The 27337-nt window shown below is 37.8% G+C and overlaps 1 protein-coding gene across 4 annotated transcripts in view; it reads left to right on the top strand.

The window, feature by feature from the left end:
• Nucleotides 1–27337, top strand: part of PPHLN1 (periphilin 1) — a 71994-nt gene that overhangs the window by 3214 nt on the left and 41443 nt on the right. For 2 of the 4 annotated variants that reach the window (XM_035544222.2, XM_035544221.2), the window contains 5 exons: nt 2145–2192; nt 3462–3553; nt 6179–6358; nt 7218–7279; nt 25885–26141. In XM_035544222.2, coding sequence (XP_035400115.1) covers nt 2192; nt 3462–3553; nt 6179–6358; nt 7218–7279; nt 25885–26141 — 592 coding nt within the window. In that variant the 5' untranslated portion in view covers nt 2145–2191. The remainder of the gene's footprint in view (nt 1–2144; nt 2193–3461; nt 3554–6178; nt 6359–7217; nt 7280–25884; nt 26142–27337) is intronic. The other 2 variants (XM_035544224.2, XM_035544223.2) reach the window with 1 other exon arrangement.

The raw sequence follows: 27337 nt of genomic DNA on the forward strand, positions 1-27337 counted from the left end.
ATCCTCACTTTATTTCATTGGTCTCAGCTTAAAAACTGTGGTTTTAGTCTTCTCTATAAAATTGTTTTTCTGCCTTTTGTCATTACCAGCATTCTGGACAGTGTGCTTTATAATTGATTCTGTCTGATTTTTCTTTTCCATTTTATTCCTCAAACTGCAAAATCTCACGTCTGAGATTTTCCTTCCCTCTTCCCTTCTCCATCCTTTCTTGCCTTTCTGTTAATTTCTTGTCTGATATAATTGTGTATATATATATTTTTCCTTCAGTTTGTTGGCTTTTGTGATAGCATATTCTACCTTTTTTCCTTTTTTTTGGTCAAAATGGTAGTGATAATGCTTGCCAGTTGCAGTATGGTCCCACAGCAGTGATGGACGTGGTCGTGTGTTTATCAGCCATGAAGCAATGAGCATGTCTGTGAATGATGGTGCCTGCTGCCAGTGTTATGTAGTGGGATGTTGGAGGTGGCTTAACTGGCAGAGCAGCGTGGTGTGAAAGCTTGCATCCTGCTTTAATGGCATTTTTCTGACGCGTTGCTTTTTGAACGCTGTGTTCAGTTAACAATTTCAGTAACTGTTCCAGGCGGCAGGACACGGACATTGCTGTATTTGCCAAAATGCAAGCAGAAAAAAGAAAACAACACAAAACCAATCAAAACAAACAAATGAACAAAAAACAACCCACAAAACAAACAACATCGCTTAAAAGCCACCAGGCACTGTCTTCATCCCGTTGCCAATGTCCCCCCTGGTCTGAAAACCAAGTGAGGGTCTCCACCAAGGAATAGCATCCACTTACATGTGGGTGGCACCTCGGACATGGAGGGCTGGCAGCACGGAGCATCCAGGCATAAAGTACCAGTGGTGAGGCATTGAGAGAACCGGTGCACGCAGCTCTTCTGGCGTAGTGATGGTTTTTGTCTTGCCTCTGCTAATTCAGTCCCTTCCAGTGTGTTTGAAGTACAGATGTATTCGGTTACTGTCCTTGTAACTCTTGGCAAGGAAGAAAAGAGAGCTGTGCAGGCAGTGAGGAGTAGGGTAAGGACAGACGGGGCACGGTCTAGGGGATGCAAGGAAGAGGGGACGCAGTCTGCCTGAGAAATGTTGATGCCTGCCCAGCCCCTGGCATGCGTTTAAGCATTTAGGTAAAGTCACTGAAGAAGAGAATGAAGAGAGAAGAGATGCAGTTACTGTAAAACCACCAGGAAATGTGCTTCTGAGGGGTGCACCTGACCAACAAATACAACTGTTGTGAGCAGGTCTTTCAGAATTAGCAGTTGTTGCATGTAGCCCATCTGAGGGGCCCGGGACAACATACCCTCCAGGTCTTACCCTTACCAAAACCAGTACCAGCCCAGCTCTGTTGGTTCAGTCGGCTTTTTATACTCTGTGCCTGCGTCAGACTACTCTTGTGTCTCGGTTATGGGACACACTTAACATCAAGTCTGTTATAAAATGGGGCGTTTTAAGAAGATGCTGTGATCAGTTTGTATCAATCAATGCTATTGGGAAGGATCGAAGGCTCTGAAGGGAAAGGCTTACCACAGTTCAGGAAAGAGCTTCTTAATGATTTGCGAAGCAAGTGTTAAAGACAAAGCATGTGTTAAAGCAAACTTTTCATTAACCTCTGGTCACATGCAGTGGAGTCTTATTTTTTTCTCATTATTAATATATTAATATAAATGTGAACACAAAATGAACATAAAATTAATATTAATCATATTAATATTGAAAGACAATTAAATGAAAGTAAGTTAAGTGGATATATTAGATATTTTCCTGAGTGTTTCTAAGAAAGCAGTTTTGATAATTTCCAGTAACTTCTGCTAATAAATGGAAGAGAAACTGATACTTGAGGTAGTGAGTAAAAGATCGTAATAGGGAAATAAAACTCAGAAACTTTTTCAGAAAGTGTTGTACATATAGTAATTTGTCACAGAAATTTTGTTGGTATTCTAAATTCTCATGTTCATGTTGTTACTTAATTGAGTACAGTGAATACCCTGGACTAATTCAGACAGATTATGGGGGATGGGCAGTTGAAGGATTTCTATTTTAAATGTCTGGTTTACTTACAAGAAATGTACATATGAGCTTGCTTGAATGTTGTTTTTTTTTGCTAATTTCAGTTTCTTTTCTATTTCTAGGTGATTGAATGGGTCTTCTGAGGCATAGTTGCTGAAACTAACAGAAAAGTGAGTATGCAAGTATTTGTTGTTTTTCACAAAAATTTATAGTTGGCAGTGCTTACCTCTGATTACGGTTAATAAGCCCTTTATCTCATTGATTCTTGGCATCTGGAAGAATCCTTATTTTTTTATATAGCCTCATAAGACCGTTTCCAGTTGAGTATTTTTCTTTTGTGAAGGTAGATAACGTTTTATATTTCTCCTTTTGAATATGTCCTGCTATTTCTTTTTCGTATGGATTATTTTAATAGCTAGAACCCCTTGTGAAAGGAAACATTGAGAAATGCAATTCTAGCAATTTCTTAACTATTTTCAGCTATATATATACACTTTTTTTTTAACCTTTACAATTATCAGAAAGGTTTCAGCTCCTTGAGTTTGTGTTGTCTAACACAGCAGAGTCTCTTATGGTGATGGTTTATTTCCACGTGATTTTAGTTACTAATTTTGACTTTGGAAGTCACCATTTTCTGGAAAGAGGAGTTTGTGTGTTCTGCTGGCTTAAAAAAGGAAAAATTTGCTTGTGAAGAATGCATATCATTCATGTATTCAAAACAGAGCTTTGTGCTAGCTGAATGATGTGTCATGTTTTATGCTGTTTCCAGAAGGTCAAGATGATGAAATAATTTGATCAAAATTATATAGGAAAGTAGGAGCTCTGCAGTTTAATAAAGAGGAGTTGAACTCATTTTAAAAAAACAAGTCTTTTTTTAGCACAGAAATATCAGAATCGCTATAAGGTATGTGTGTATGAATTTACTTCTACAGTTGATATTTGCACTATGTGTAAATCTCAATAGGGTTGTTTATAGGACCCTTAAGTCCGGGATTTATGCTGCATGTACGTCACTAATTTCCAGTTCTTGCCCATGCTGAGTTATTTTGTGAAGAGTGCGTAGCAGAACTCCATATAAACTAAAACAAAAGTTTGTTACAGATCTTGGTTTTATTTACTACAATATCTGACTATTTGAAGTTATATCCATTGACTCTTAGAGGCGGTTTATGTTGGCTGTTGGTACTGCAGAGGTTTTGAACAATATTGCCACCAGAATCTTGATTTCTAGTTGCCTTAAATTAATTACTTATTAATTATAAATAGATAGATTTACTTTTAAAAGGACCTCAGTTAACAAAAAAAAAGGTGCGTACAGAGCTTGTACGTAATTTATTACCTCGGGAGAAGCCAGAGAACCTGTCATTTCTATGCTTACTATCCTTTCATCTATTCATAACAAGTCTGGTTTTGACTAGTTGGATTTTTATTGTCTTTAGTGGCATATCGAAGAGATGAAATGTGGTCTGAAGGACGATACGACTATGAAAGAATTCCAAGAGAACGTCTTCCTCCAAGGATTCATCCTGACGTGAGTATACTATGTTTCTTAAGTATTATACTGTACAGTGACCTGTAACGTAAGGGCAGCATTTAGGCAGTTAATTCCTGGTAAACCTTCACATCTTCCTCTGTGACCTCCAAGTTCAGTTCTTTTCTCATTCATTCAAGTCAACAGTCTAGCAAATACATCTGTAAAGAGATCGTAGGAGGCCTACCAGTTTAAATCTTGTCGTATTTTCAGATCTATTGAAAGTGGTTTAGAGAACTCATATTTTGATAAAGTGTTTTTTTTACCAGTGTAATTCTTTGTGTAATTAAACATAGGATTTTTAATAACTCGTGGAAAAGCAGAGGCCATACTGTATTTTGTTTTTCTCCAGAAACTTTTTTGTATATTAATACATCTTTGAAGTGACTAAGGGTCATTAAATGACTACTTGCAGTGTTCTTCTTGTCACCGATGCATCTTTTTATTACTATGGTATAAAAGCAAATGTTTATAGGAAACGTTGAAAATACATACTTGCTAAAGAAATTGTTTTGTGGAGTCATGTCAGGAAAATGATTGCCAAAAGGTGTAGATGGAAATCTTATTTTGTAGGCCTGGAGACTATATGTTATGCCTGTAAAAACAAATGCAAAGGTTATGCTTGCTCTTCTGTAGAATAACTTCAGAATGCTTTTAGAAAATATCTGTGCCAAAGAATCAGGTGAAGTTACTTTTTTTTTCCCCTATGTCTGAAGTCTAAAGAAGAGACAGAACAGTTCGCAGTTTTGTCATTTTGAGCTATTATGGTTTAAATAGAACTTTTAAGAATACTTTTTAATATTTCTGTCTACATGCTGTGCAGTATAAGTTTTGCAAAATAAAATTTCATCTATGCCTGTTTTTCTGACTTTTAATTACCTTATAACTTGGTATAATAATGTAGCTAACTTAGCATAATTTCTGGGTTCCCTCTGCCATATTTTTAGCTTGTTTTTTAGGAAGCAAGCCACCACTGGTAACTAGCTTTGCTGTTTTCTCCATTGATCAGTGTATTAGTGCTTGGCTTCTCTGATATTTCTAATGCTCTTCACAGGCAACAACAAAGTTTCTGCATTTTCAGCAAACTAGAAATCAGATAAGTTGCTAGAGGGTATTTAGTCAGATGCTTCTCCACTAAATTTATCAGTAATTGAATATGAGGAAAGACAGAATATATTTTCACAGTTTTTTTTCTTTAAAATCAATGTTTGGCTTAACTAACACATTGCTAATTTAATTTATCCATTTTGGTGGTGATATTTCTGAATTCCATTAATCTTTCAGGTTGTCCGGGGAAAAAGCATGGTGTATACATTATGGAATTTTATTTTAAAAGTTAAAACGTGTGATGTAGTCTTCTGTATTGGTCTTAGATGGCAAGGTTTTGTTAGCACGTGGGCTGCAGGGTTGGTCTTTAAGAGGAGGTACCAGGAGCTGCCCCGTGTCAGATCAGAGCCGGCTCCAAAAGGGACCTGCTGCTGGCCAGAGCCAAGCCAGTGAGTGGCACTGGTTGGGCCTCTGGGAGAGCAGATTTAGGAAAGGGAAGAAAAAACCAAACTGCTATACAACAGCAGCAGGGAGAGCAAGGAGTGAGAAAACGTGAGAGAAGCAGCCCTGCAGAGCCCCAGGTCAGTGCAGCAGGAGGGCAGGAGGTGCTCCAGGCACGCAGCGCAAGTTCCCCTGCGGCCTGTGGAGAGGCCCCTGGTGGAGCAGGCTGTCCCCCTGCAGCCCATGGGTCCCACATGGAGCAGATCTCCACGCTGCAGCCCCCCCGTGGAGGAGCCCCCGGTGGAGCAGGTGGATGTGGCCTGGAGGAGGCTGCGGCCCATGGAGAGCCCCCGCAGGAGCAGGCCCCGGGCCGGAGCTGCAGCCCATGGAGAGGAGCCCACGCAGGAGCAGGGGGTCTGGGGGGAGCTGCCGCCCGTGGGGGACCCGTGCTGGAGCAGTTTGCTCCTGGGGGATGGACCCCGTGGTACGGAGCCATGTGGGCGCAGTTCTTGAAGAGCTGCTGCCTGTGGGCAGCCCCCGCAGGCTCATTTCGGGAAGGACGGCATCCCGTGGGAAGGACCCCACGTGGAGCAGGGGCAGAGAGTGACCGTGAAGGAGCGGTGGAGACGAAGCTTCAGGGACTGACCACAGCCCCCATTCCCCTGCGCTGCTTGGCAATGGGGAGGAAGTAGAAGATGGTGGATGTGGAGGAAGGTGTTTTTAGTTTGCTTTCAGTTCTCACTGCTCTAGCCTGTTATGAATAGGCAATGAATTACATTAATCTCCCTTATGGGCAAAACAGACCCAGCATAAGTCAATGTCAGTAATCGGTGAGCAATCTCCCTGTCCTTATCTCAACCTAAGAGCTTTTTTTTTTCTCCCATATTATATTTTCTCCTCTTGTTTTGTTGTAATTAAACTTGCAATGCCTAAAGATTGCATCGGAATAGTGTCCACTTAAATACAAGTTATTCCACCATCAGTCTGTCGTGACTTTTTATGGTGTTCCCCCGTGCTTATTTCAGCTTTGAGATTATCACAGTCCACTGTTTAGAAATAACATATTGTTTTTACTCTTGTGTATTCACTATAGATTTCCAGATGTTAAAAACAATATGACTTTGTTTTGTGGTTTAGGATGATTACCATCGAGTAGTAAACATCGTGCCCAAGAAACCACCACTGCTTGACAGACCTGGAGAAGGGAGTTACAGTCGGTATGACGATTACAGCCATGTTGAGTACAGGGACTACGAAGAGGGTCGCAGTTTTGCCCATGAACGAAGAAGTGGCCCACCACACCGAGGCGTGCATAAGGTGATTCTTCTCCTGTGGCTATGATGTTTGTCACCTTATAAAGGTTTGAATGCTGAACAATTATTTTTTTTCGGACAGAACATTGCTGGTTTTGCTACTTCATACTTTTATGCAGTTACTGTGCCTCTAAGACTTCAGTGATGATACTGTAATAAGTGTTTGCTGCTTTTTGTGTTTCCTAGCTACTGTATGGGCTTGAAAACGATCCTTTGTCCAGGTCTATGGGGAGCTCAGAGTCTGAACTGGGAAAACAGGAGTAGCCAGAAGTCCTGTGTAATGTGGTGCGAAGTTACCTGGATGACTAGAAGAACGATAGCAAAATCTTGTGTATAACAAGTGCTCGCACATGACTTGCTGAATGTTTTCTACCTAGCATTCTGATTTACAAAGTTGTGAACTTATTTAAATTCTGCCATGATGCTGATTTTTTTTTTTTCAATAGCTACTCAAACACAAACTTTGTGATCGCTTTGAAAGGTCATTACTGTGAGTCCACCAACCCAGCTGTTTGAAATTCTGTAATTCCAAGCTAGTGATGAGAATTTATATTTCATTGAGGAAATTTATATTTTAAAAGCAGAGCCCATTTATATGGTTTGGACATTTTTGTACCATACAAAATACAACAAATTTTTGTTTTGTATGGCATCTCAAAGTTGCTCTTTTTATCAATGATAGAGGAAGAAAATAGGAGTGGGGCCGAGTGGATAAACTGAGAGGAAATCTTTCCGTGAACGATACTCTCTTAGCTCATTAAGTGCTTTGGTTCTGCAGTAAAAATAAGTACCATTTGGAAACATTGTATTTGACAGCTGTTGCTGAGATACGCTTCAAACAACTGTTTCTGTACGTTTTGCAGGATGAATCAGGATACAGATGGCCAAGGGATGATCATTCTATAAGTCGGCAGCCTGAATACAGGTATTTTATAAAAACTTTACAGCAATGCCATGCGTAGGAAGGTTTGGAGGCTGTCTGTTCCAATCCCCTACTCAGAGTAATTTCTGTTTGAAACAGAACGATCAAAATGATCAAGGCTTGTTCAGCTAAGTTTTGAATTTTAAAACTGTGCTGGGAAGGTTTTTTTTTTTTTTTTTTTTTTTTTTTAGATATTGAATGTTGTGAATGTTGCTTAACTGCAAGGGTATTGTTCAGGTTCTCCTTCCCTAAACTGTCGTAGCATATTTGGTTGAAACAGCATGTTAGTGATGTGCACATGCTGTCATTCTATCTGAGCTATTGGAATGTACCTAAATGCCTGCTCTGAATATCAATATGCTGTTGTTGCATCTGTTAGAAACCCGCCGATCTATTCGGGTTTCCCATTATTTCCCTAGTAAAAAACAGTTAAAAAGCTACTTTCACATCTTTGCTACCCCAGTCTGTTAAATAAAATACAACCTGTTTATGTTACAAATTTAATGTACATGTGCATAGGTATATATAAATATCACTACCTGCAGGAAAAAGGTTAAGTAAGTGTTGCGTTTTAATAATCTTTGTCTTATGGAGATAGTCTCACAAAAGCCTGTTCCAACCTGTAGATATATTCAGATCAGTCTCTCTTTGAATCTAGGAGATGTTCGTGTACTTATGCTTAAATGCAGAAACAGAGAAGAGTTCCTGTTGTGTAAATTTGTCAATCTGTAATTTAATTGACAGTTTATTCTTTAGAATTTTTCTTAATTAACCTTACTGTTTATTTTTGCTCAGATAATGACATCAAAACTGTCATAACACTTACTGTGACTATGTAGAACATTTTTCTTTGTTATCAAAACAGTTTGTAGAGTAGAGCAGTGGGAATGATAGGGATATGGGAAAGGATGTCTGCAGAAGTGACAGATGATAGTGGAAAAGTGTTTTCTGGTTATATTGTTTTGAGATACAAATAAAATAAATGACACAGAAGTCTATTTTAATATTTGTTTAGTAAGGATAGGACGTGTAATGATAATATCTTTGAGATGTTAAAAATTACTTGCTTGGGACTGCAAGTAATTTAGTGCATCTACCTAGTCAGTCACACTCTTTGTATGACTTAGAGATGACTTAGAGAATTCTTTGGTCTGTCTAATGTTTGCTTCAGTGACTGCAGTACTTTGAGGCCAAACGGAAAGATACCCGAACCATTTAAAATCTTGCTGAGGTGGATAGTGGGTAAATGCAGTTCACCATATCCTTGTTCTGACCTTCCTGTTTTCTTAGCTGGACTGATGAGCAGGTATTAATACAATTAATACATTTAATACAGTTAATTTCTGTGACCAATTTTTAGTCTGTACCTCAGGTTCCCGTCTATGAAATGTAAGGAATAGTATTAAACAGTAGGGCGGTTAACATGCATGTGTCTGCAATGCAGTTTGATATGGGATTGTGAGTACTTTGCAGCCCAGGAGTCTCCAGTGCCAGGCTCCCATCTCTTATCATCCCATGACTGTCTTTCTGAATGCCATGTCCCGTGTTTCCACTTCTTAAGGTGTCTGCTCTTGTAGCAGGCCCACATTTCTGCATCCTACATCATCGTGTTAGTTGGAAATACCTCATTCTACGTAGAATAACTCTTCCTTCTGCTGTCTGCATAAAGCTATGTTTGTACCATTAAAGAAAAAAAAAAAAAGGTAAACGTTAGCTATAGACACCTGGTCAGTTAGAAAAGTTGCTGTTAAAGCTTCGTATACTGTAACACCTTTGTATGCTATAAGGGTCTGTGTGCACAGGACTTCTCTCAAAACTGTGTTCTTAGGGCTAGAAGCAATTGTAGAGGGTTTTGAAAGGTAGTAAGTGTTCTTTGGAAACCTGTGTAAAAAATTCTTATATCTTTCCCTCTTACTTTAGAACACAACAAACAAGAAAAAGACCCCCCAAAAAAAAGGGGAGGGGCGGACACAAAAGTGAGTTAATGCCAGGCAGCTTATTTTTACATAGAACAAGAGTGGCACCCAGTGGTCAAAAAGATTGTCTTAAATGCTTCCTGATTCCTGCCATTTAAAATGCAAGGATAAAATGTCAGCTCATTTTGCAGGCTTCAGTAACGTGTTAGTGGTAGTCCCATCTTATTCTTTCTTAGAGGTTTCAGAGTGTCTGACTGTCACACAGCTGTGCTACGGAAGAACTTCACAGACGTATTTGGTTCAGTTGAGCTTATGTATTTTCAGTTGAGTGAAGCCTTACTGATTTATTACATAAATACGCTTTATGTCAGCAGTCTGCTTGTACAGAAGAGCACGGGAATAGTAAATACCCTTAAATGTCAAATTCTGTGATCAGACTGCTCAACACTTCCAGCGTTATGTGCTTGGTAATAGTGAGGTTTTTTCTCATATTGCACATACTGAACTGTAGTGGATCTCAACAGAGTAAATCAAAGTACAGTACTTGGTATGTTTCATCTCATTCAGTGAAAAAGCTAATTTGTGTTTCAAAGACATTCGCACTATAAAACCCAAGATTCAGAAATTATTGCATGGGGAAATGCTTGGATGTGATAAAGATACTTTGTGTAAGTTTCTGTGGAATATGTATAAATGGTGCTTTTTTTTTCTTTTTTTTCTCTTTTGAGGTAGTAAAAGGAGATGTAAGATTACTTTAACCTGAAATACTTAAAAATAAAATTTAAAAAAATTGCATGGAATGTGGGTAGGCCATAGTACAAAGTGAGGTTTGTAAAACTAAAGACACTCAGGAGACTTGTGAAGTTAATGGGTTTTTGTAGTCAGTACTGTTACTATGAATTCTAAAAAAGAATAGGTCTTTTATTGACATAAACAATCAATTGGAGTTTTCTTGAGTATTTTTAAAAACTCATTCAGCAGCTAAAAGTGTGCTGTAAGAAACTGTCAGTATTACGTTTAGCATTTCCTCTTTAAGCATTAATCATTTGCACTTTCCTGCTTTGATTTTTTTTTAGCAGTTTAACTGTCAAAAAGTAGTTTCTGGTCTCTCTCCCTCTTTGTTTTTGTTCCCCCTCTCCTCTTCCTTTGATGAAAAGCATTACTTGATATTCTCCCAAAGTAGAAGAGGCTGCTTGTTTGGGAAATCAAAAACCTTTAAATGGTGCAGTGTTTGGGGGTGTGTGTGGAAGCTTCCTATACTAAAGAAACAGTTTTAAAAAATTTCTTTTATTCTTTCCTCAAGCTTCTTGCCTTTTCCTTAAATAAATAAGTAAATAAAGAGGATGTGCTTGCTTACGTTACAATCATAACGTGTAAGCCATAGTATGTCAGCTGACCAGCAGCAATTCTCCATGAGTGACGAGGATTGCTAAGGGTCTTCAGCTTGGCTTAGCTGTATTTTTCTTCTTGCCTTTTTCTTTCTTACCCAGTTATGCTCTGGTTTCTAAGCAGCTGTTGTTTGCCCGTAATCCGTCACTGAGCAGAGCATTACTGGTGCTTTTGCCCTTTTCTGGACCGTTCAGTTCTGTAGAGCTGTTGGCTCTGTTTTCTACCATGCTCCATGAATAGTTCTCATGCTGATGTGACTTCTTTACGGTTATACCTTTTTTATATGTAAAAATAATTTGGAGGATCTGCTGGGCGGAGGCTTCCGAATGAGTTTCTAGCCCTCTTTCTCCTGGGCTGATCAGAAAGGGATTCTTACTGGATTTCTGAACCGCAGGAACTGATGTAAGATTTGTAACCTTACAGTCACAATTTGGTTTGAAGTTGTGTGCCTCTTGGTGCAAGCCTAGCTGGCATGTACGAAGAATTGTACATCAAAGCAGAGTGTCTTAGTGTGCCGAGCAGAGAATTACCTGTGTATGTGATGGCAGTCGTAATGTCTTGATCGCTGATGCTATGAGAATTGTGAAACTAGGAGAGGAGTAGAGATCAAATAACACGTGACTTGTTCATACAGTTATCTTTTACTGATGTTGATCACTCTTCTGGGGCTGTGTTATTACTTGTCTTTCATGATATATCAAACTCATTTATTCAGAGCACTCAAAGGAGTTATTTCCATGCATGTCAGATCTTTGCAGAAGTATGCATTGAAGAACTCTAGGGTTCCAGTTCTTCTGTACAGCCCTCGTAACAATGGATTTCACATATATGTACATTATTATAAAATGAGATGAACTGTTCTGTCTGAAATGCTTTAGAAGATGTTAGCTGCTGTTTAATCACACCAAATTTTAATCCTTTAGAGCGTTCAGAGTATTACTTCATTCTTTTTTCCAGCCTCGCTGAGTTCATAGACTTCAAATATGCAAAACTTGGCAACTTAAGATGGGCAAGACTCATCTTCAAAGAGAAACGGCAAAATAACGCACTTGTAAATCTGAGCTATACAAACATTAAATTTAAGACTTAAAATTATCTGAGTTCCAGATTTTCTGAAAATAAGGATTGCTGTATTTGTAGACAGTATTCTGCGTCAGTAGTAATGGTGTTTCATGTAATACAGAAGCGACTCACACAGAAAACTGAGCATCTCCTCTCTAGCTGTTGTTATGAACATGTTTTCCTGTGTTAATGAAGGCAACTTGCAACTTGAACTCCATCTTTTTTTTCATGTTTTCCTTTTCCATCTACTGTGTGAAATCAAGAAGTAATCCTAGTCCAGTCCTTAATACTAATGCATTTGTGTACATAAAACAGATCTTCTGATCTGTGGATCGTACAAGAAATACTTTGTAATTAGTAGAAATACTAAACAACAACAACAACAAAGTAATTTTGATGCTAGAAATGAAATAAAGCTGTGTGGCAAAGGGTTGAAAATTAATTTTAAACAATTAGCGATCTCTGAACAACTGGGATTCACCAGTCAGTTCTGTATTGTGTTTTAGAAATCTTTTAAATCAGTGTCACTTTACCTTTCCTCTTTTTTTTTTTTTCGAACGTTAAGCTTCCAGTTATCTCTGCGGAGTAGTAAAGTATTATATAGCCCAATTTATAGACACAAACCTTCACAGTGAGATTGTGTTTACTGAAGTTCATGGAGAAAATTGGTAGCGAAGTGGGAGATAGAAGTACAGCAGTCGTGTTTTTCTGCTCTCTGCCTGAACTGCTGTTCCGTTTGGTGACTCTCTCCTTGCAGGTGCAGTATGCGATGATAGGATGCTCCAGAGGAGTGACCTAAAGCTTGTACATTTAAAAAAAAAAAAAAAAAAAAGTCCTTGGGCAAGAGTGGTCATTTTAAACCAAAACCTTTGACAAGAGAATCTCCAGATAGAAGCTAAAGGTCACTAGCATTCTCTTAATAAAGCAGGATTTAATATTGAGGATTCTGCGAGAGGTGTTTTTCCAGATGTAGAACAAGGCACTTACCTTTACATTATCAGCTTTCTATTACAGGGGGTAGCTTGTTGCTTTGTCCCCTGTAAGTATTCTTTAGTGAACGAAATGGAACAGTGAAACTGTTTAAATACTTTGTACTCATTTAAAGCAGCATATTGTATTGTGGGAGGTCTTCAGGCTTTGGATTTAGACTTTCTTGTGAAGTGAACCGATCTTTGTCCTGCTTATAGGAGAGAACTTAACCAAAGGGATTTATGAGATGGTGCTAAAAATGTACATAAGTCTGTTGTTCTGCTGCAATGTTTGACAAGTCTTAAGGGACGCCATACAAGGACCTCATTCTTTATTAAAAAACACGTGTGGAGGGAAATAAATATGGCAGCCACCCAAAGAAAATGGTCTTGCTTTGACGGAGATTGATAAGTCGAGTTCTAATCATATTCATTAGCACATGCTTTAAAAAAAAAAAAAAGTAAAAAATTCCTGCCAGAACATTCAAGCTCTCAGGCATTCACAACCTACCGGAGTAACTTGCGCTTATTCATATACGAAGTTTCAGTTTCCTTACAATAGGTCATTGTGGCAGGTTGGTTATACCTGTCTGCAACTCCAGGCAAGGACTTGTTTGTCAAAATCTACTTCAGAAGACCCATTGTGTTAGGCTGCTAGCTGAAGTATTTTACCTTAGCTTAGGATTTTTTGAGGGAGGAATTGATTTTTTTGGAGCAAGATAATAGGTAATAGATAAGTTAAAAGTAGGTTCCAGTTTACAGCTCATATTTAATGACATCGCATTACACTACATATCTTACACAGCAGTCTTAACAGTTCAGTAGTTAAGATGTTTGGGATGTTTTCTGCTTCACCATCTTTTTAGCTCTTTTGTGATGGGGACAACTGATTTCTTTGCAAACTGAGACTTATGTTTGATAATTTTATTTATTTTTGGTTACTTGGCCAAAATTATATACCTCTGAATGCATTATGAATCCTTTAGGTTTCTTTGGACCACAGGTGTTTATTTTGGATGGATTTTAAGAACTTGTTTCTTCTTATGCAGCTATCACTTAGCCAGAATAGGGCAGTTTCAAAACACTGCATTTAGTTAAGAACTGTTTAGAACTGTGCACTATTGTAGGCCAGTGCAATTGAAGGGAGGAAGGTTTCAATTCAGACAAACCTGTTTGTTGGACAAGGTTTCAGTTGTAGAATTTTTCTGCCCCAATCCTACAATGTAAAAGTATGGGGAAGAGGTAAAAACTCCTGGTATTTTAACTGGATGTTTTTGTGTGTTTCAGCTAATTCTGGGGCTGTTCTATAAGGTGAATGTTGACTTTGCTATCAGCTATTAGAAGTTGTCGATTGGTTGCTTTTCATTTTTAAATATTTTTATTTGCACAATTGTTGACTGCAATTTTTGTTAAAGACCTGTTTTCTCCTATTTGATTGAAGAGTTTTTCATTCCAGTTGTGAAAGAGACGTTCTCTTTCAAAAATTACCTGTTGATAATCGTGTTCCTCTTCAGGGGACCTGAAGAACTCTGACTTAATTGCCTGTGCAATTTCCAGCTCACGTTGAGGCAGTGGTGATGGTGGTGGGGTGTCAAACTTTCGTGTCATATGTGCTGTAATGATCATTTAGTTTCTTTTTCTTTTAATCATTTCTCCTGATGAGCTCCTGAGGTCAACTCCTCAACCATGACCCTGCAAGCTCCTGTAGGAGTTTGAGCTGTGATTTTCCTCCTGGCTGTTGGGAGAGTCCTTTGACTGGTGTCGGTAATAGAGAGGTCTGGCTGCTGTACTTAGGTTTGGAGTGAGGTCATGGGAGCTTCGTTTTTTCTGATCAAAACACTTCAAAGTTGGTCGTGTGTGGGAATTGTTAAATTAGCAGAGTTTCCCACCAGCTGATTTTTTTTTTTTTTGCCAGGCTTGTGATTATACAACCTCTTGTGGTAGGTCTTACCCTTTATATGAAATTTAGAACAGCTCTAAGTCTTTGATTTAATTTCTGCTGAGAGCCATAAGAGAAAACCGTGTGAGCTTTTTTTCAAAAAGCATTATTACAAGTGGGTGATTTCAGAAGTATTTGGACAATGCTCTCAGACATGTAGTCTGATTTTTTTTGGGTGGTTGTTTGGGGACCCAGGAGTTGGACTCTGATCCTTGTGGGTCCCTTCCAACTCAGATACTCCATGATTCTGCACGTATGGTATTTCATATACTTTGATGATGGTCCCTTGAAATGTTTCAGTTACTTTTAAATATGGTCTCTATGTTGTGACTCTGAGGGCTGACAAAGTATTCTTTGGACTAAAGACAGGTAGTCATAATCTTGTCAAGGAAAGTTTTGATGTGTTTAAAAACCCACTCTAAATTATTGCTGAATGAAGAACACCTAGGTAGTAAATTGACTTGTAATTATTTAATTGACAGCCATTAAACACTCCAAAATTGGTAACAATGAAGTTACAGGTTCTCATCGTGGTGGTTCTCAAGTGCTATCGTGTTTATACAGCTTGCTTTTGATCTAATGAAATGCTGTATTTTAAGGAACTATGGCTTCTTGTGTGGACAACTGTTCCCCACTGTGGTTTTTGTAAGGCCCTACATTAGCATATGAAATTGGTGTCATCACTTACGTTTGTAACAGTGCCTATAGCTGTTTACTGTAGCTATTAGTAACTATGTTATGATAAGGAAAAAATCAGTAACGTGTTCAAATTCAGTTACATTTTGAAACAGCAGTGATTTGTTACCTCAAACTAGTCACCTTTCTGAAAAAAGAATTTTTATTTTTTTTAAATCAGTGATGTTTACATACTGCTAATGAACTGTCAGGAGACCCTCTGTTTATGATGTATGACAGGGCAACGTGCCCAAAGATGAGCTTATGTACCTGTACGCTGTAAGATCTTGGGTAGCACCTCACTTCAAAGAAGGCTTTTTAAAACCAAGCCCGTCTGCTCTGGTTTTAAAGCTATCGTTATAATCAGGTGGGAGATGGTATGAAGCTAGCAAGTTAAAGCCCTGTTGGGAAATAACGAGGCAAACTCCCAAGGATAGGACTTGATTATTCTGGAAGGGGTTCCTAACAAATATGTTGAAAAACAGCCAGGAACTGAGAAACAGTGGGGAGGGAAAGAGGTGGGAGTCTCCCTTCGAGTCCAGGCAGCTACTATTAGGTTGGGCATCTATCGAAGTCATTTTGACAACCAGCCAACAAATTGGCTTTATGCATGTAGTCGTGTCTTTCTCAGGATGGGGGAAATATTGTCACAGAGGAGTTGTACATAATTTCTCTGAAGATAAATGCTTCATCTGATAGGTTCCAAGGACTTGTTTATTACATTTGGTACATCCTAAATGTTCAGGGGAATTTAATTCCCATTGAGAGAGGGTGGGAATACCAGAAGGAACTTTGCCTAGGTGCTGTTTCTTTACATGAATACAAGCTGCCCTTTTTCCCCCCCCTTAAAAATAAGCAATGAAATGTGTTGTAAATTTCGGTAGAGGAGAGTAAATACAAACAAATTTGGTGCTATTAACAGTAGAGGCATCCTTTTGTTAAGGATTTTGCTGCAAAGAGAAAGTTCTTGATAGAACGTTTCCACCTGCTGTTGACAGTCTGTTACAATCTACGAACGAGGAAAAGCTCGTTAATAAAGCAACTCCATGATCTCATGCCACTGGTATTATTTCTAAAATGTGTTGATATTTTTGTATGCTAACAAGTTATTCTTAATGTTAGTCTTGATGTCTATTCCTGATATATATTTGCATAACCATATAAGGTTCTTTCCCTTGTATACGAAGCTTTGTAATATTAGTTTTGAGTTGGTAACGAATGCTTTTGTCTAAGTGCAAGTGAATATTAATGCCGTGACACTCAACAGTGTTGTGTCAGCCAGCTGTCTGAGTGTCTTTCTCTTCTGAAATTTGACCGAAGCGGTTGCATTGTGTTAACTGACGTCCTTCTTTATCTATTCCAGTATGCCAGGCTATTTCCCTGAAATTGTTTGAGAACAGGTTTATGCAGTTTGGAAGTTGATTTGGAAGAGAAGGATATTTGAATGCATTAACTCATCCTTCAGATCAATTCAGGTGTGATGAGGTAGAAACTCAGTATGTGTTCTACAATTTTTGTTGTAGTACGTGCATTTTTAGAAGAATTTTGTACAGGGATTATCTAAGTAAGGCAGAGGGTTACGTTAACAGAGGAGATTGAAGTTGGGGTGATAATGAATTATTTTCTTCAAAAACTTTCTTCGGCTGCTGTTATTTTTATCCCTTACTAAAATGGCTCTGTTTAACAGTTTTCTGTTTAAAATTTTATCTTCGAAGCTACGTTAATTATTTAGTCATAATACCGTGTTTTCAGTGTTGCTTAAACATGTGTACATATTTTTAGGAAAATAAATTTATATATAACACCTAGTCTTAGTGCTTCTAACTTTAGCTACTCTGAAGTTCTGCCGAGGAACCTCTTATTTATCATAAATAGATGTCATGAATGCAGTAAAGATACTAATCCTTCCTACAGCAAAAATCTTTTTCCACAGTAGTTTAAACCTATATAGGTTCGTGTTGTTCTAGCTCTTCCCTCCTTCTGCTTCTGTTTCACGTGTTTCACCCTTCAGTGAGCTGGCACTGCGTCCTGACCCAGCAAAACCAATTCGCTGCCAGTTTGATTGCCTGCGAAAAAATATCAGTGCCAGGCTAGGCAGCCACTGAGAATGTGGATTCATATTCAAGGAAGATCAGGTTTGTAGCGGCATCAATTGGAATCAGTGTGACTTGTATGCACTCTGAAGTTAGCTGTTACTAGATCACCGAAGTGACTGAAGCCATACGGTAGTTCCAAAAGGATTTTTAATACGGAGATTAGCCAAGTAGCATGGTTTGTCTCTGTTAAATGTTTAAGTGCTGTTTGTAGTATGTGGGAAATGGCTTTAAAAAAAAAGAGAGAGAGAAAGAGAGATGGGCATGTATGTTATAGTGATTGTAAACTGCAACCAAGGTGAAAGAAAAAAGCAAATTGGGGGCAAAAAAAGGCTAGGCAGCTGGATAAATCTACAAGAGGAAATGTCTGCCTTAAGTTGGGACTTTTCTGATTTTGAACAAACTTGCTACATACTTGACAGGAACGAATGAGATCAGAAAATAATGAACAATATGATTTTTCTTCATATACATATAATAATAGCTTTTATCTTTGGAAACCTGAAAGTAAAGACAGTTTGCAAACTTTTATTTAAATTTGCTGTGCAGAAGTCCATACTGCTATTGCAAAACTGTAGGGGCATAAGCAAATCAAACCAAATCAACCTATCTGCTTCAAATCTTACTTTAATTTAAGACTAAAAACACAGAAATTTGGGGACCATTTTTCTGATGTAGAGAAAAATTGTTTTTTTCTGATTTATAGATCTCATTAAAGAATTTGGAAAGACGAAAAAAAACAAACCACTAAATATGATAAGGATATTGTGTATCAGTGTTACTGACATAAGGAATTGCTGCTTACAAACCTGTTCCGCAACTTGCTCTTTCCTTTTGCAGCTTTTTGTCAACAGTGCTTAAAAAATTGACCGCAAGGGTTGGTCAAATCAGTATATACTGGTACTATTTGTTGCTTTTTTTTTTTTTTAAAGCACTATTTGTTGCTTTCTCCTAAATTTCAGTGAAGTAATGGCATTCTGCATCACACCGATGAGAAGTCCTAAGGGCTCCTTTAGCAGGTATTTCATGGTTTCTGGGTTCTTGTATTTAAGAATTTTAAAGATAGTATTTGGGAAGGAGAATAATACCATGCTGAACACAACTGACTTCTGCCCGTAAAAATATAGTGCAAAAATATTTCCTTTATTTGTGGTGCTTAGTGTGTATATTGTTAGACAAATGTTTGCCTGCATTGCATTGCTTGTAACATGGCAAACACCAACTGCGAAGTGTGTTGGCATTTCTCTTATATGCTGCTCTTTTTAGAAGAATATAATGCTCAGATGTTTGTTCTCTTAAGAAGAAAAAAAAAAAGACAAAAAATACACTCCCCAAACCAACCAACCAAAAAACCCCACCACCCACCCGCAATTTGTTTTGATTGGGAACTTGGCAATATAAAGTTGCGTGACTATAAACAGCATTTACTTTTCTCCAAAGTCTCATGTAATTTCTCACACTGATTTAGAAGATCTTTAAACAAACAATAAACTTATTTTAAAACTTCCACGGAGCTGCTTACTTGTGTTTCATACAATGTTACAATCCTTAGATACTTGTTCTCGATTCCATTGTGTTTGCTTTCTGTACTACTTGAGAATTTTTTTGGTCTCCCACCCCGTCAGCCCTGTGCTCTTTGGGACCACAGAGAAACTCTTTAAAGTTCTTTCCCATGTTCTGGTCTTGGTGCCTGTGGTAAAATGACAGTGAGATGTCTGAGTGCTGATTTAGAAAGGTCTGTCCCATTAGAACTTCCTCTGGAAGTGATAATGATAACCAGTTTCTCTGGTCTGTTACGGTATCTGGGTAGAGTGTGTGAAGATAACATATCTTGCTTCCTCTCTCTTCCAATTTAAAGCTTATATATTGAGATACAAGATTTGAGTGGTGTCAATTTTGAATTAAATCTGATTAGGAATTGATTCAGTTGCTATTATACTGAGAAGTTTATTCATTCAGATTGTTGTCTGAACCGCGTGACTGTTCTGGGATGATATGCTGCTCATAAAGTCAAGAGTATGAGATCTGGCCCTACAGTAATGTCTGTTAATAAATATTTTATCAGCTATATTTTGTGCTGAAGAAATTGCTGTAGCTGTTATTAGAAATTGAAGGTTGGTGCACCACTTTAAGCAAATATGAGCTCTGGAACTTTAGATCTATGATTCATTTTCTATTGTAGAGAAATTATAGGATTTATTAAGCTGTCATTTTTGAAAAGAAGAGAAGCCAAGATTGCATGCATTTGAATGTCGCTATTTTGTCTGATTTGATCTTAATTTGTCTAATTTACATTATAGTTTTGTCTTCATTCTTCATATAGTTGTATAAATCTGTTTGCTGTTAATTCTGTGGAAATTAAATCTATGTTTATACGGACTCTAACTCCTACTTGTTCCTTTGTCATAATCGGTATGCTTGACAGTAGTTTGTCAGATAATAGAAAAAGTCTAAGTCTAAATGTACTTCTGTTGTTTGAGTTTATCTTCCAGCGAATTTAATAAATTACATCCTTGATGACAGTAGAAAAGAGGATGCTCTTTTCTGAGGATAAAGAGAGGAGTAATCTGATTTCCAGCTTCAGCTGAACTGCATAGCTTGGCTATTTGATCAATGGACGTAGACACTTCTACCTAATGGTACTGTAATATTCGAGTTGTCTTAATTTTTATATTTTTTTTTCCCCTCATCTGCCATGATATCTGGGGGTGTGGAGGAGGAAGATGAGTTCAATAGATTTCATATCGAATAAGGTGGACAAGTGCCATTAGTGTGGAGTTTTGGTATTTACATACAGTGACTTCTATAGTACTGTATTTTTAATTTTTTTGGTATACATGTTGTATGTCTAGCTATCCTCTTCACAAGATTTATCACTGTCCTGCAATAGCTATTGCCTTCTACCTTCATGTGAAAAGCTGTTAATGAGATTATATTGACTAGACCAAATTATGTTAATTTCATTTAAAGCAACTGCCATTTTCAAGGACTGTAGTTATTGCTCAGCTATAATGTTCAAAACCAGTTGTCATAAGAAATTTGTCATCATTTCAGATGTTCAAATGAAGGTTGATGGAGTCAGATGTGATTATTTGTATCTATAATACTGTAATTTATTGGTTTTAGTTATGGTAAATCAGCATAAAGATCTTTAGACAAAAACAAAGGATTATAGAAAGGCTATGAAGCAGAGCTAAAGTAAATTGCTGTTTTTTTCCATAAATGTATACTGCAAACTTTGGAAAGGAAGGGAATGGGTTCCAGAAGAGAAGATGGTAGCCAGAATCTTCAACCACCTAGATTTACTTTCAAAATGCTAGAAGTGTTCTTGACCCTTCATGTTTCCTTTTTGGGTGTTTAACATGCAGCAAATTTTGAGAAATTTAGAGGTCGGGGATGTAGTATACTTTGATAAATGTTTTCCATGTCAGCTGAATCACGTTGGTAGTTCTGCTAAGCCCTGCATTGTCCTGGCAAAGAAGGCAGGAAGGTTCTTCGTTGGTATTTTTTTATTTTCCCTCTCTCCCTTTCCCCCACAGCGTATTTTGAGACAGAAAAGGTGTAAGTTAAGCAGAGTTCAAGTTTTGTCTGTGGTAGCTTGTAGAATCATAGAAGGGTTTAAGTTGGAAGGGACTTCGAAGACCACCCAGCTCCACCCCCCTGCCATGGGCAGGGACACCTCCCTCCAGACCAGGCTGCCCAAAGCCCCATCCAGCCTGGCCTTGAGCACCTCCAGGGATGGGGCATCCACAGCTGCTCTGGGCAACCTGTTCCAGGGCCTCACCACCCTCACAGTAAAAAATGTATTGTGAATACCTAATCTAAACCTACCCTCTGTTAGTTTAAAGCCATTATGCCTTGTCTTATCGCTCCACTCCCTGACAAAGAGTCCCTCCCCAGCTTTCCTGCAGGCCCCCTTTAGGCACTGGAAGGCTGCTCTAAGGTCTCCCTGGAGCCTTCTCTTCTCCAGGCTGAACAACCCCAACTTCCCCAGCCTGTATTCGTAGAAGTGCTCCATCTTTTTGCACGTAAGTCCAGTGTCTTAAGAAATGTGTATACATTCCTCAATTTACAAAATTCTGTGAGTTATTTCAAAGCAAGGTTAATAATTGACCCTAAGCCTATAAATGGAATATTTAACCCTTTTGGCAGTAACAGTAATCTTTCTCAGATGGGATGGGTCATGTAAACTTGTCAGTTGATGTTTTTTTCTAGGTGGTAGACCACATTCACCTGTGAGTTACTGAAAGAACCCATAGATTTGAAAGAGAACAGTAAGCATGAGTTCTTGTACACAGTTGCCTAGCAGCATGAATTCAATGAGAAAAAAACTCAGATTATTTCACAGATCCATGTATGTTGTCATTCTTTTTCTTATTGATTATTAATCTCTCCTCATATATTTTCTTTTGTGATTGTGCAGCTTTTTCCTTAATTTGCACTTATGTGGTGTGCTTTCACATAATTACACCTCCACTCCAGGCATTTCATATCTAGTAGGTGGCTGAATTTTGCCTTTCTGTTCTCTCACATTACAATACTGGCACAGCAGTTTGTGTTAGTCTTTGCTTCTCCTAACTTAATCTTTACCACACTGAGGGTTTCCTGTAGCCCCTCAGTTTCCCCCAACGCTGAATGGTTTGCTGGGCTTAGTGGTTGGGGAGAATGAGCCCAGAAGAGCTCAGTGCGGTAGTGGTAGCTTAGGATCATCTCTCCTATGCTTTGGCAACTGAAAAGCTCCCATGTGCTGTGTTCCCTTGGTCTCCTAGTACACAAAAAAAAGACATACTTTTGCCTGTTCTATATTTCTTTTTGTTTTGTTTTTTCCCCTCCAGGGAACTGGATCTGATGGTTAACTGAAATAACTCGCAGACCTATGGTCTTCCCTCAGCTGTCCTTGGTGGATGGTGTATATACGGCTGTTTACTTACGAAAGTTCAGGAGCTCATCCAAGATTACCAGCTTTAGTGAGAATTTCGTGGTCAAGTTTCATGGAGGTTAAAAAAGCTGATAGTTCTTACTGCAGTACTGCTGGGAGAACTAACTCGTGCTTTCCAGGGCTAGGTGTGAGATGTAAACACAAAGTATGGAGATAAGAGGGAGCCTATTTAAAGGGGATTAATCTCTATTTGTTATTAGAGGGAGTCATTCTATTTTAAAGTTAGAGCTGAGCAAAAATTTTGAATCTCTATTAAATATTGTCCCTGCTCAATAAACCTTTTGAGTATGTGTTGGAATCTGAAGCACGTGCTTAACTGCTTTGCTGAATTGGGGCCTTCATTACCAAATTGCAGGTGTATGTTAGTTTAAGTATTTAAGGGAAAAAAAAAAGGTAAAACAATGCTTGTTTTGTTCTGTTCAGTGTGGTTTGTTACATTAATGGAAAACATCAGAAATGCTGTGTTGTTGCTGTGCTGTCCGAAACAGCCTTTATATAGTTAATAGCTTGAGTGTTTGGGTATGAGATTGGGTCCAGTGAAGAATTAGCTAGGGTGATGAAATGAAAACAGATAAATAAAATTTCTCCTTTTCTGTGCATAATATTGCTGCAGAATGAGGTTTTAAAATGTTTTCCTCTTTAAAAGTGTTCCAATGATATTTTGTAAACTCTTATGTGCATATTAGTGTTATATGTGTTAGATAGCTAGGGCTCTGTAAAATTTTCCATAATAAACTGCTCTATATACTAGGGCTTAATAACTTGCTCATAAAAACGTGCTTTGGGCATAAAAGCAGTGTACCAGTCTGCCAGAAAGCTGGAGCTTTAAGAATAAATAAATAAAGTCAAAGGCACTCTGTGTGTTACAGAGAGTAATGCAACAAATAACGTGTAAAATCTCAGAATTTGCCTAATAGATCTTTTCTTGTGTTGTGCAATTACACGTTTAGAAAAACATTTGTAGTTGCTTTCTGTTGACTGCTGGTCACTGTAATATTTTGTAATGTTGTGTTCCTAACTCTGTATTACTGTTGGTTAAGACTAATGCCTCTTTGTCCTGCGCTGCGTCTCTAAAAGCTGAGATGATTTCTTAAAGTCTGTGTTTAACATCAATGAGAATGATGCTACAGTCAGTGAAGCACAGTTTTTTCACATCCAAGAGAGAGCATTAGGAGGGAGCTGCATAGAAAGTGTGCTGTACCGAAACCGTTCCTGATAAGTATTTTTTTATTATTCATTAAAGAGCATCTTGATCAAATATTTATGGAGACTTGCTGAGACAAACTAGTTAAGTGCTGAGCTAGTCTTTTTACCATTATGGAAGTCTGAGCTGTCTTTTTTTCCCTTCTTCCTCCAGTTTATGTTTATTTCTACTTGAACCCTTCATATATTTAATATACGCGATGCATGACTTTCCTATTTTCACCTACATCTCATAGGACTGAACTCATCTGACTTCAGGTTTCTTTTTCCTAAGTTTAAGACAAAAGGTTTAGAGTGTTTATTCATTAAGCATGTTATTTCAGCCCCTGATCATTTCAGTTATTTCCTTCGGGAAAGTCTCTGGTTATTCCACACATTTCCTGAACAGTAGCGTTCAAAGTTGCTCCTGTTGCTCTTAGGGCCTTTGAAGAAAGCAGGAGGATTATGCTTCCGTGATTCATTCGTTAGTGCAAATATCTGTGCAATGGCTACTGTGTAGAGACTGCTATATTGAGTACTATTTAACAATTCTTAATTGTCTCTTGTGGTGGCCTGCTTGGGAAGATGGAAGTGTCACAAGAAACAGAAGAAGAAATGTTCAGAAAGGAAATTAAAATCGTTTAGATACAAAACTTTGTGACGTTGTCTTGTGCAATTTCGCTATGTAGGCCTGTAAAGTATGCTAAGATAAGATAGCTAAGAAAGGCCTATAGCCTGTTAACAGTGAAATAATTATTGAACTGTAAAAACTGGCTTTGCCTCACTAGTGTTTGACTGAAAACCAGAGTGGCTGACAGCTATTTATCTGTTCATGCTTCCGTTTAATATGAAAACTTTCAAAATATAGATGATTTTTATCTTCCTGATACTATATTCCACCTGGAATTTGAAAAATAAGCTGAAGGATTGTCTGCAGTTTTACCGTCTATGTGAACACATCTTTTTCCCTCTCTGTCTGCCCCCATGATTTTTCTATTGTAAAATAACCTCAGTATTGCTTGTGGGATTTTTGTGCTCTGAAGAAGAACCACTCGTGTAGATGTGCTTTCCATGCCAAAAGTAAATCAGTACTGTATAAAACACGTCAGTGTGAGTGGCCTTGAGTGCTTGTGTTACTGTGGTGCTACCTGCATAGTGTCAGTAGTCCAAAACACCGTTGGCACACTGAAGTCCTTTGTTAGCCACCACAAGAGTATGTGTCTGTAACATGCTACAGGAATTGTACACTAGAGGGCTTTTCTCCTTTTCTCCATCAACATAAAATTAGCTATAGCTACATTGTGCTAAACGAGGCCACCAGATCTGTGCTAGTCTTTGTGAGGCATTCCCTTATTTTTAATATTGGACTATGATGAGAAATAGGAGAGAAAAGCCGTGAAAAAGGTACATTCTGGCTCACTCTACATGCTTTGAAGTCCTTATTTTTGACTTACCAATGCTTTGATTGCCAGAGGAGCTGAGAAGTACTTGCTTCTCTTCACAAGCTGTCTTCTGACTGAGGGAAATGCCACAGGTCTAGGTTCAGTACATGTTTGCTTGCACGTTGGAGATTCTGTAGTCAAAGTTCAATTTGGTAGTTTTTTTGGATCTTTACATATGTTTATCAACATAATTTGCAGGTAACCAGTATGTTTTGGTTATGGTCTGGAGTTAAAATACATGAATTTAGTAGGACCTTTTAGTGTTTACTGTATTATACTTTCAAATCAGATGGATTTCATGTAATATTGAGCATGTCTGTGGCATTTTACAGAAGTGTTTGAAGTAAATATTGCATATTGCAAAAGACAGACTTATAAATAGTTATAATTAAATACATTTTTTTTTCATCCAGGGCTTGACCTTGGGTGGGTACATAAGCATGAGGTGAGATATTCTGCAGTTTTCTTTGTACTTGCTGGAAATAAACTGAAATCCCTTGATATTTCCTGTAGCAAGGTGTGTAAAGTCAAATGAGGGAGATAGTCCCATGAAAGTAAAGGTAAGAGAAAAATAGAATGGAAAAACGGCCAAATAGTGTGAGCAATATTTGTGTATGCATTTTGTCTATTGTGATAGTAAGACTTTGTTTCGAGGTAAGGTAGAGTGTGGAGTGAATCTGAAGAAAATAAAATGTGAGAATCTCAATTTCTTGAATGCCTTGTCCTCTTATATTTTAGCTGCATTATCAAGTAACAGAAGTGGGGTTAGCTTCTAGCTATGATGTAGTTGAATGAAATTTGACAGAAAAGATGCATTCTTTTTTTCCACTTTTCTATTTGTTTTTTATTCATTACATAGCACTGTTTCAGAGTTGTTCTTCAGATGACAGCTAGTCTGTTTGTATTTATCAGACATAAAAGGTTGCTGTTGTATTATCCAGCACTGTTGTACAAACAATGGAAGGATAACCAAGTAACTTTTATTTTTCTGTTGTCTTCAAAGGGACATCAGAGACAGCTTCAGAAGAAAAAGCTTCTATCCTTCTCATTATATGAGAGAGCGATCCCCTCATAAGAGGGACTCTCCTTTCTTCAGGGAATCGCCAGTGAGCCGAAGGGATTCTCCACACAGCAGATCTGGCTCTAGTGTCAGCAGCAGGAGCTACTCTCCTGAAAGAAGCAAAGCCTATCCTTTTCACCAGTCCCAGCATAGCAGAAGTATGTCATCTTTACATAAAAGAAATATTTCTTCTCAGCAAGGTAATGCTGGATTAATGATGAGAACTGGTTAGTGAGGTGAAACTTCAACTCATTATACGACCTTTCTCTTTACGTATGCTCTTTTACGATGAGAAAACTAGACATCTTGTACCAATTACATCTGCTCTTCAGCTGCTTCATTATACTGTCTGTTCCTCTATGTATTTCGTGTGTGGGATTGTAGGTGTTATTTCAACAGCACCTCTAGACTGACTGCAGAACTCTCAGCTGTGCAGTTTTTCCCAGTATAGTTTGTTATTTTCATTTTAGCATCAAATGCTTCTTTTACTTCTTAAATGCTTCTCTGGATTCCCTTAGAAGAAACTCAGCTGTCAGCTGTAGAAGATGAAGGCTTTTATTCCTGCAACCAGGGGAAAAGGGGGATTAAAAATTTGAAGAAGTTAAGGTGCATGCTGCTACTTGTTTTATTTTCTGAAAATGTTTTTAGAACTGTGTTGTTAGGGCTTTGATGCTGGTGGATTATTGTATTTTTTTATTTTTTTAGCAATTTAATTTCGTTGTCAGGTTCTCTCAAATCTTGCTTTCCTCAAAGAAGTGTACAGTCAAGAACAAAAGGAATATGTCCTGGTTTGTAAAAAGCTCAGCTGTTAATCTTTAAAGAAATCTAATGAATCATCTGTTTTAAAAGTGAAAACCTGAAATATTTAATTTGCAAAAAGAAGCAAAATTCCTTTTTTTAGTATGTTATAATCTTAGCTACTGCTGTTTCTACAATTTATGTAAATTAATCAGATTTGATTTTCCTTTCTGCAAATGTTGTTCTAGTGAGCTATACAAACCTACTGTTCATTTTGACAGTAGTTTTTTTTAATTAATTAGTTTTTCTTTTTTAGTTGATACGTGGCATACTAGACCATTATGTAGCTCCTCTTTCCAAAAAGGTACTTGTGGAATTCAGTTCACATTGTTTAAATACTGAGGAATTATTTCACTTAGTGGTAGAATACAAATTAGCTTTCTAACTGATCATTGCAATTATTTTAACGTTTAGTAATAATACTCAGTGAATATAAATTCCTGTAAATGTAGGAGAGGAAGAGAAGAATATAATACTCAATTGTATTTGCAAGAGTGTTGTCGATGTACAGATCAGAATTACAAGGAGTTACATTTAAAAAAAAAAAAAGTTTGGAAAAACATATAAATGTTTATGGCATTTCCTACAATTCCGAGCT

This window comes from Cygnus atratus, chromosome 1, assembly GCF_013377495.2.
Source record: "Cygnus atratus isolate AKBS03 ecotype Queensland, Australia chromosome 1, CAtr_DNAZoo_HiC_assembly, whole genome shotgun sequence".
NCBI lineage: Eukaryota > Metazoa > Chordata > Aves > Anseriformes > Anatidae > Cygnus > Cygnus atratus.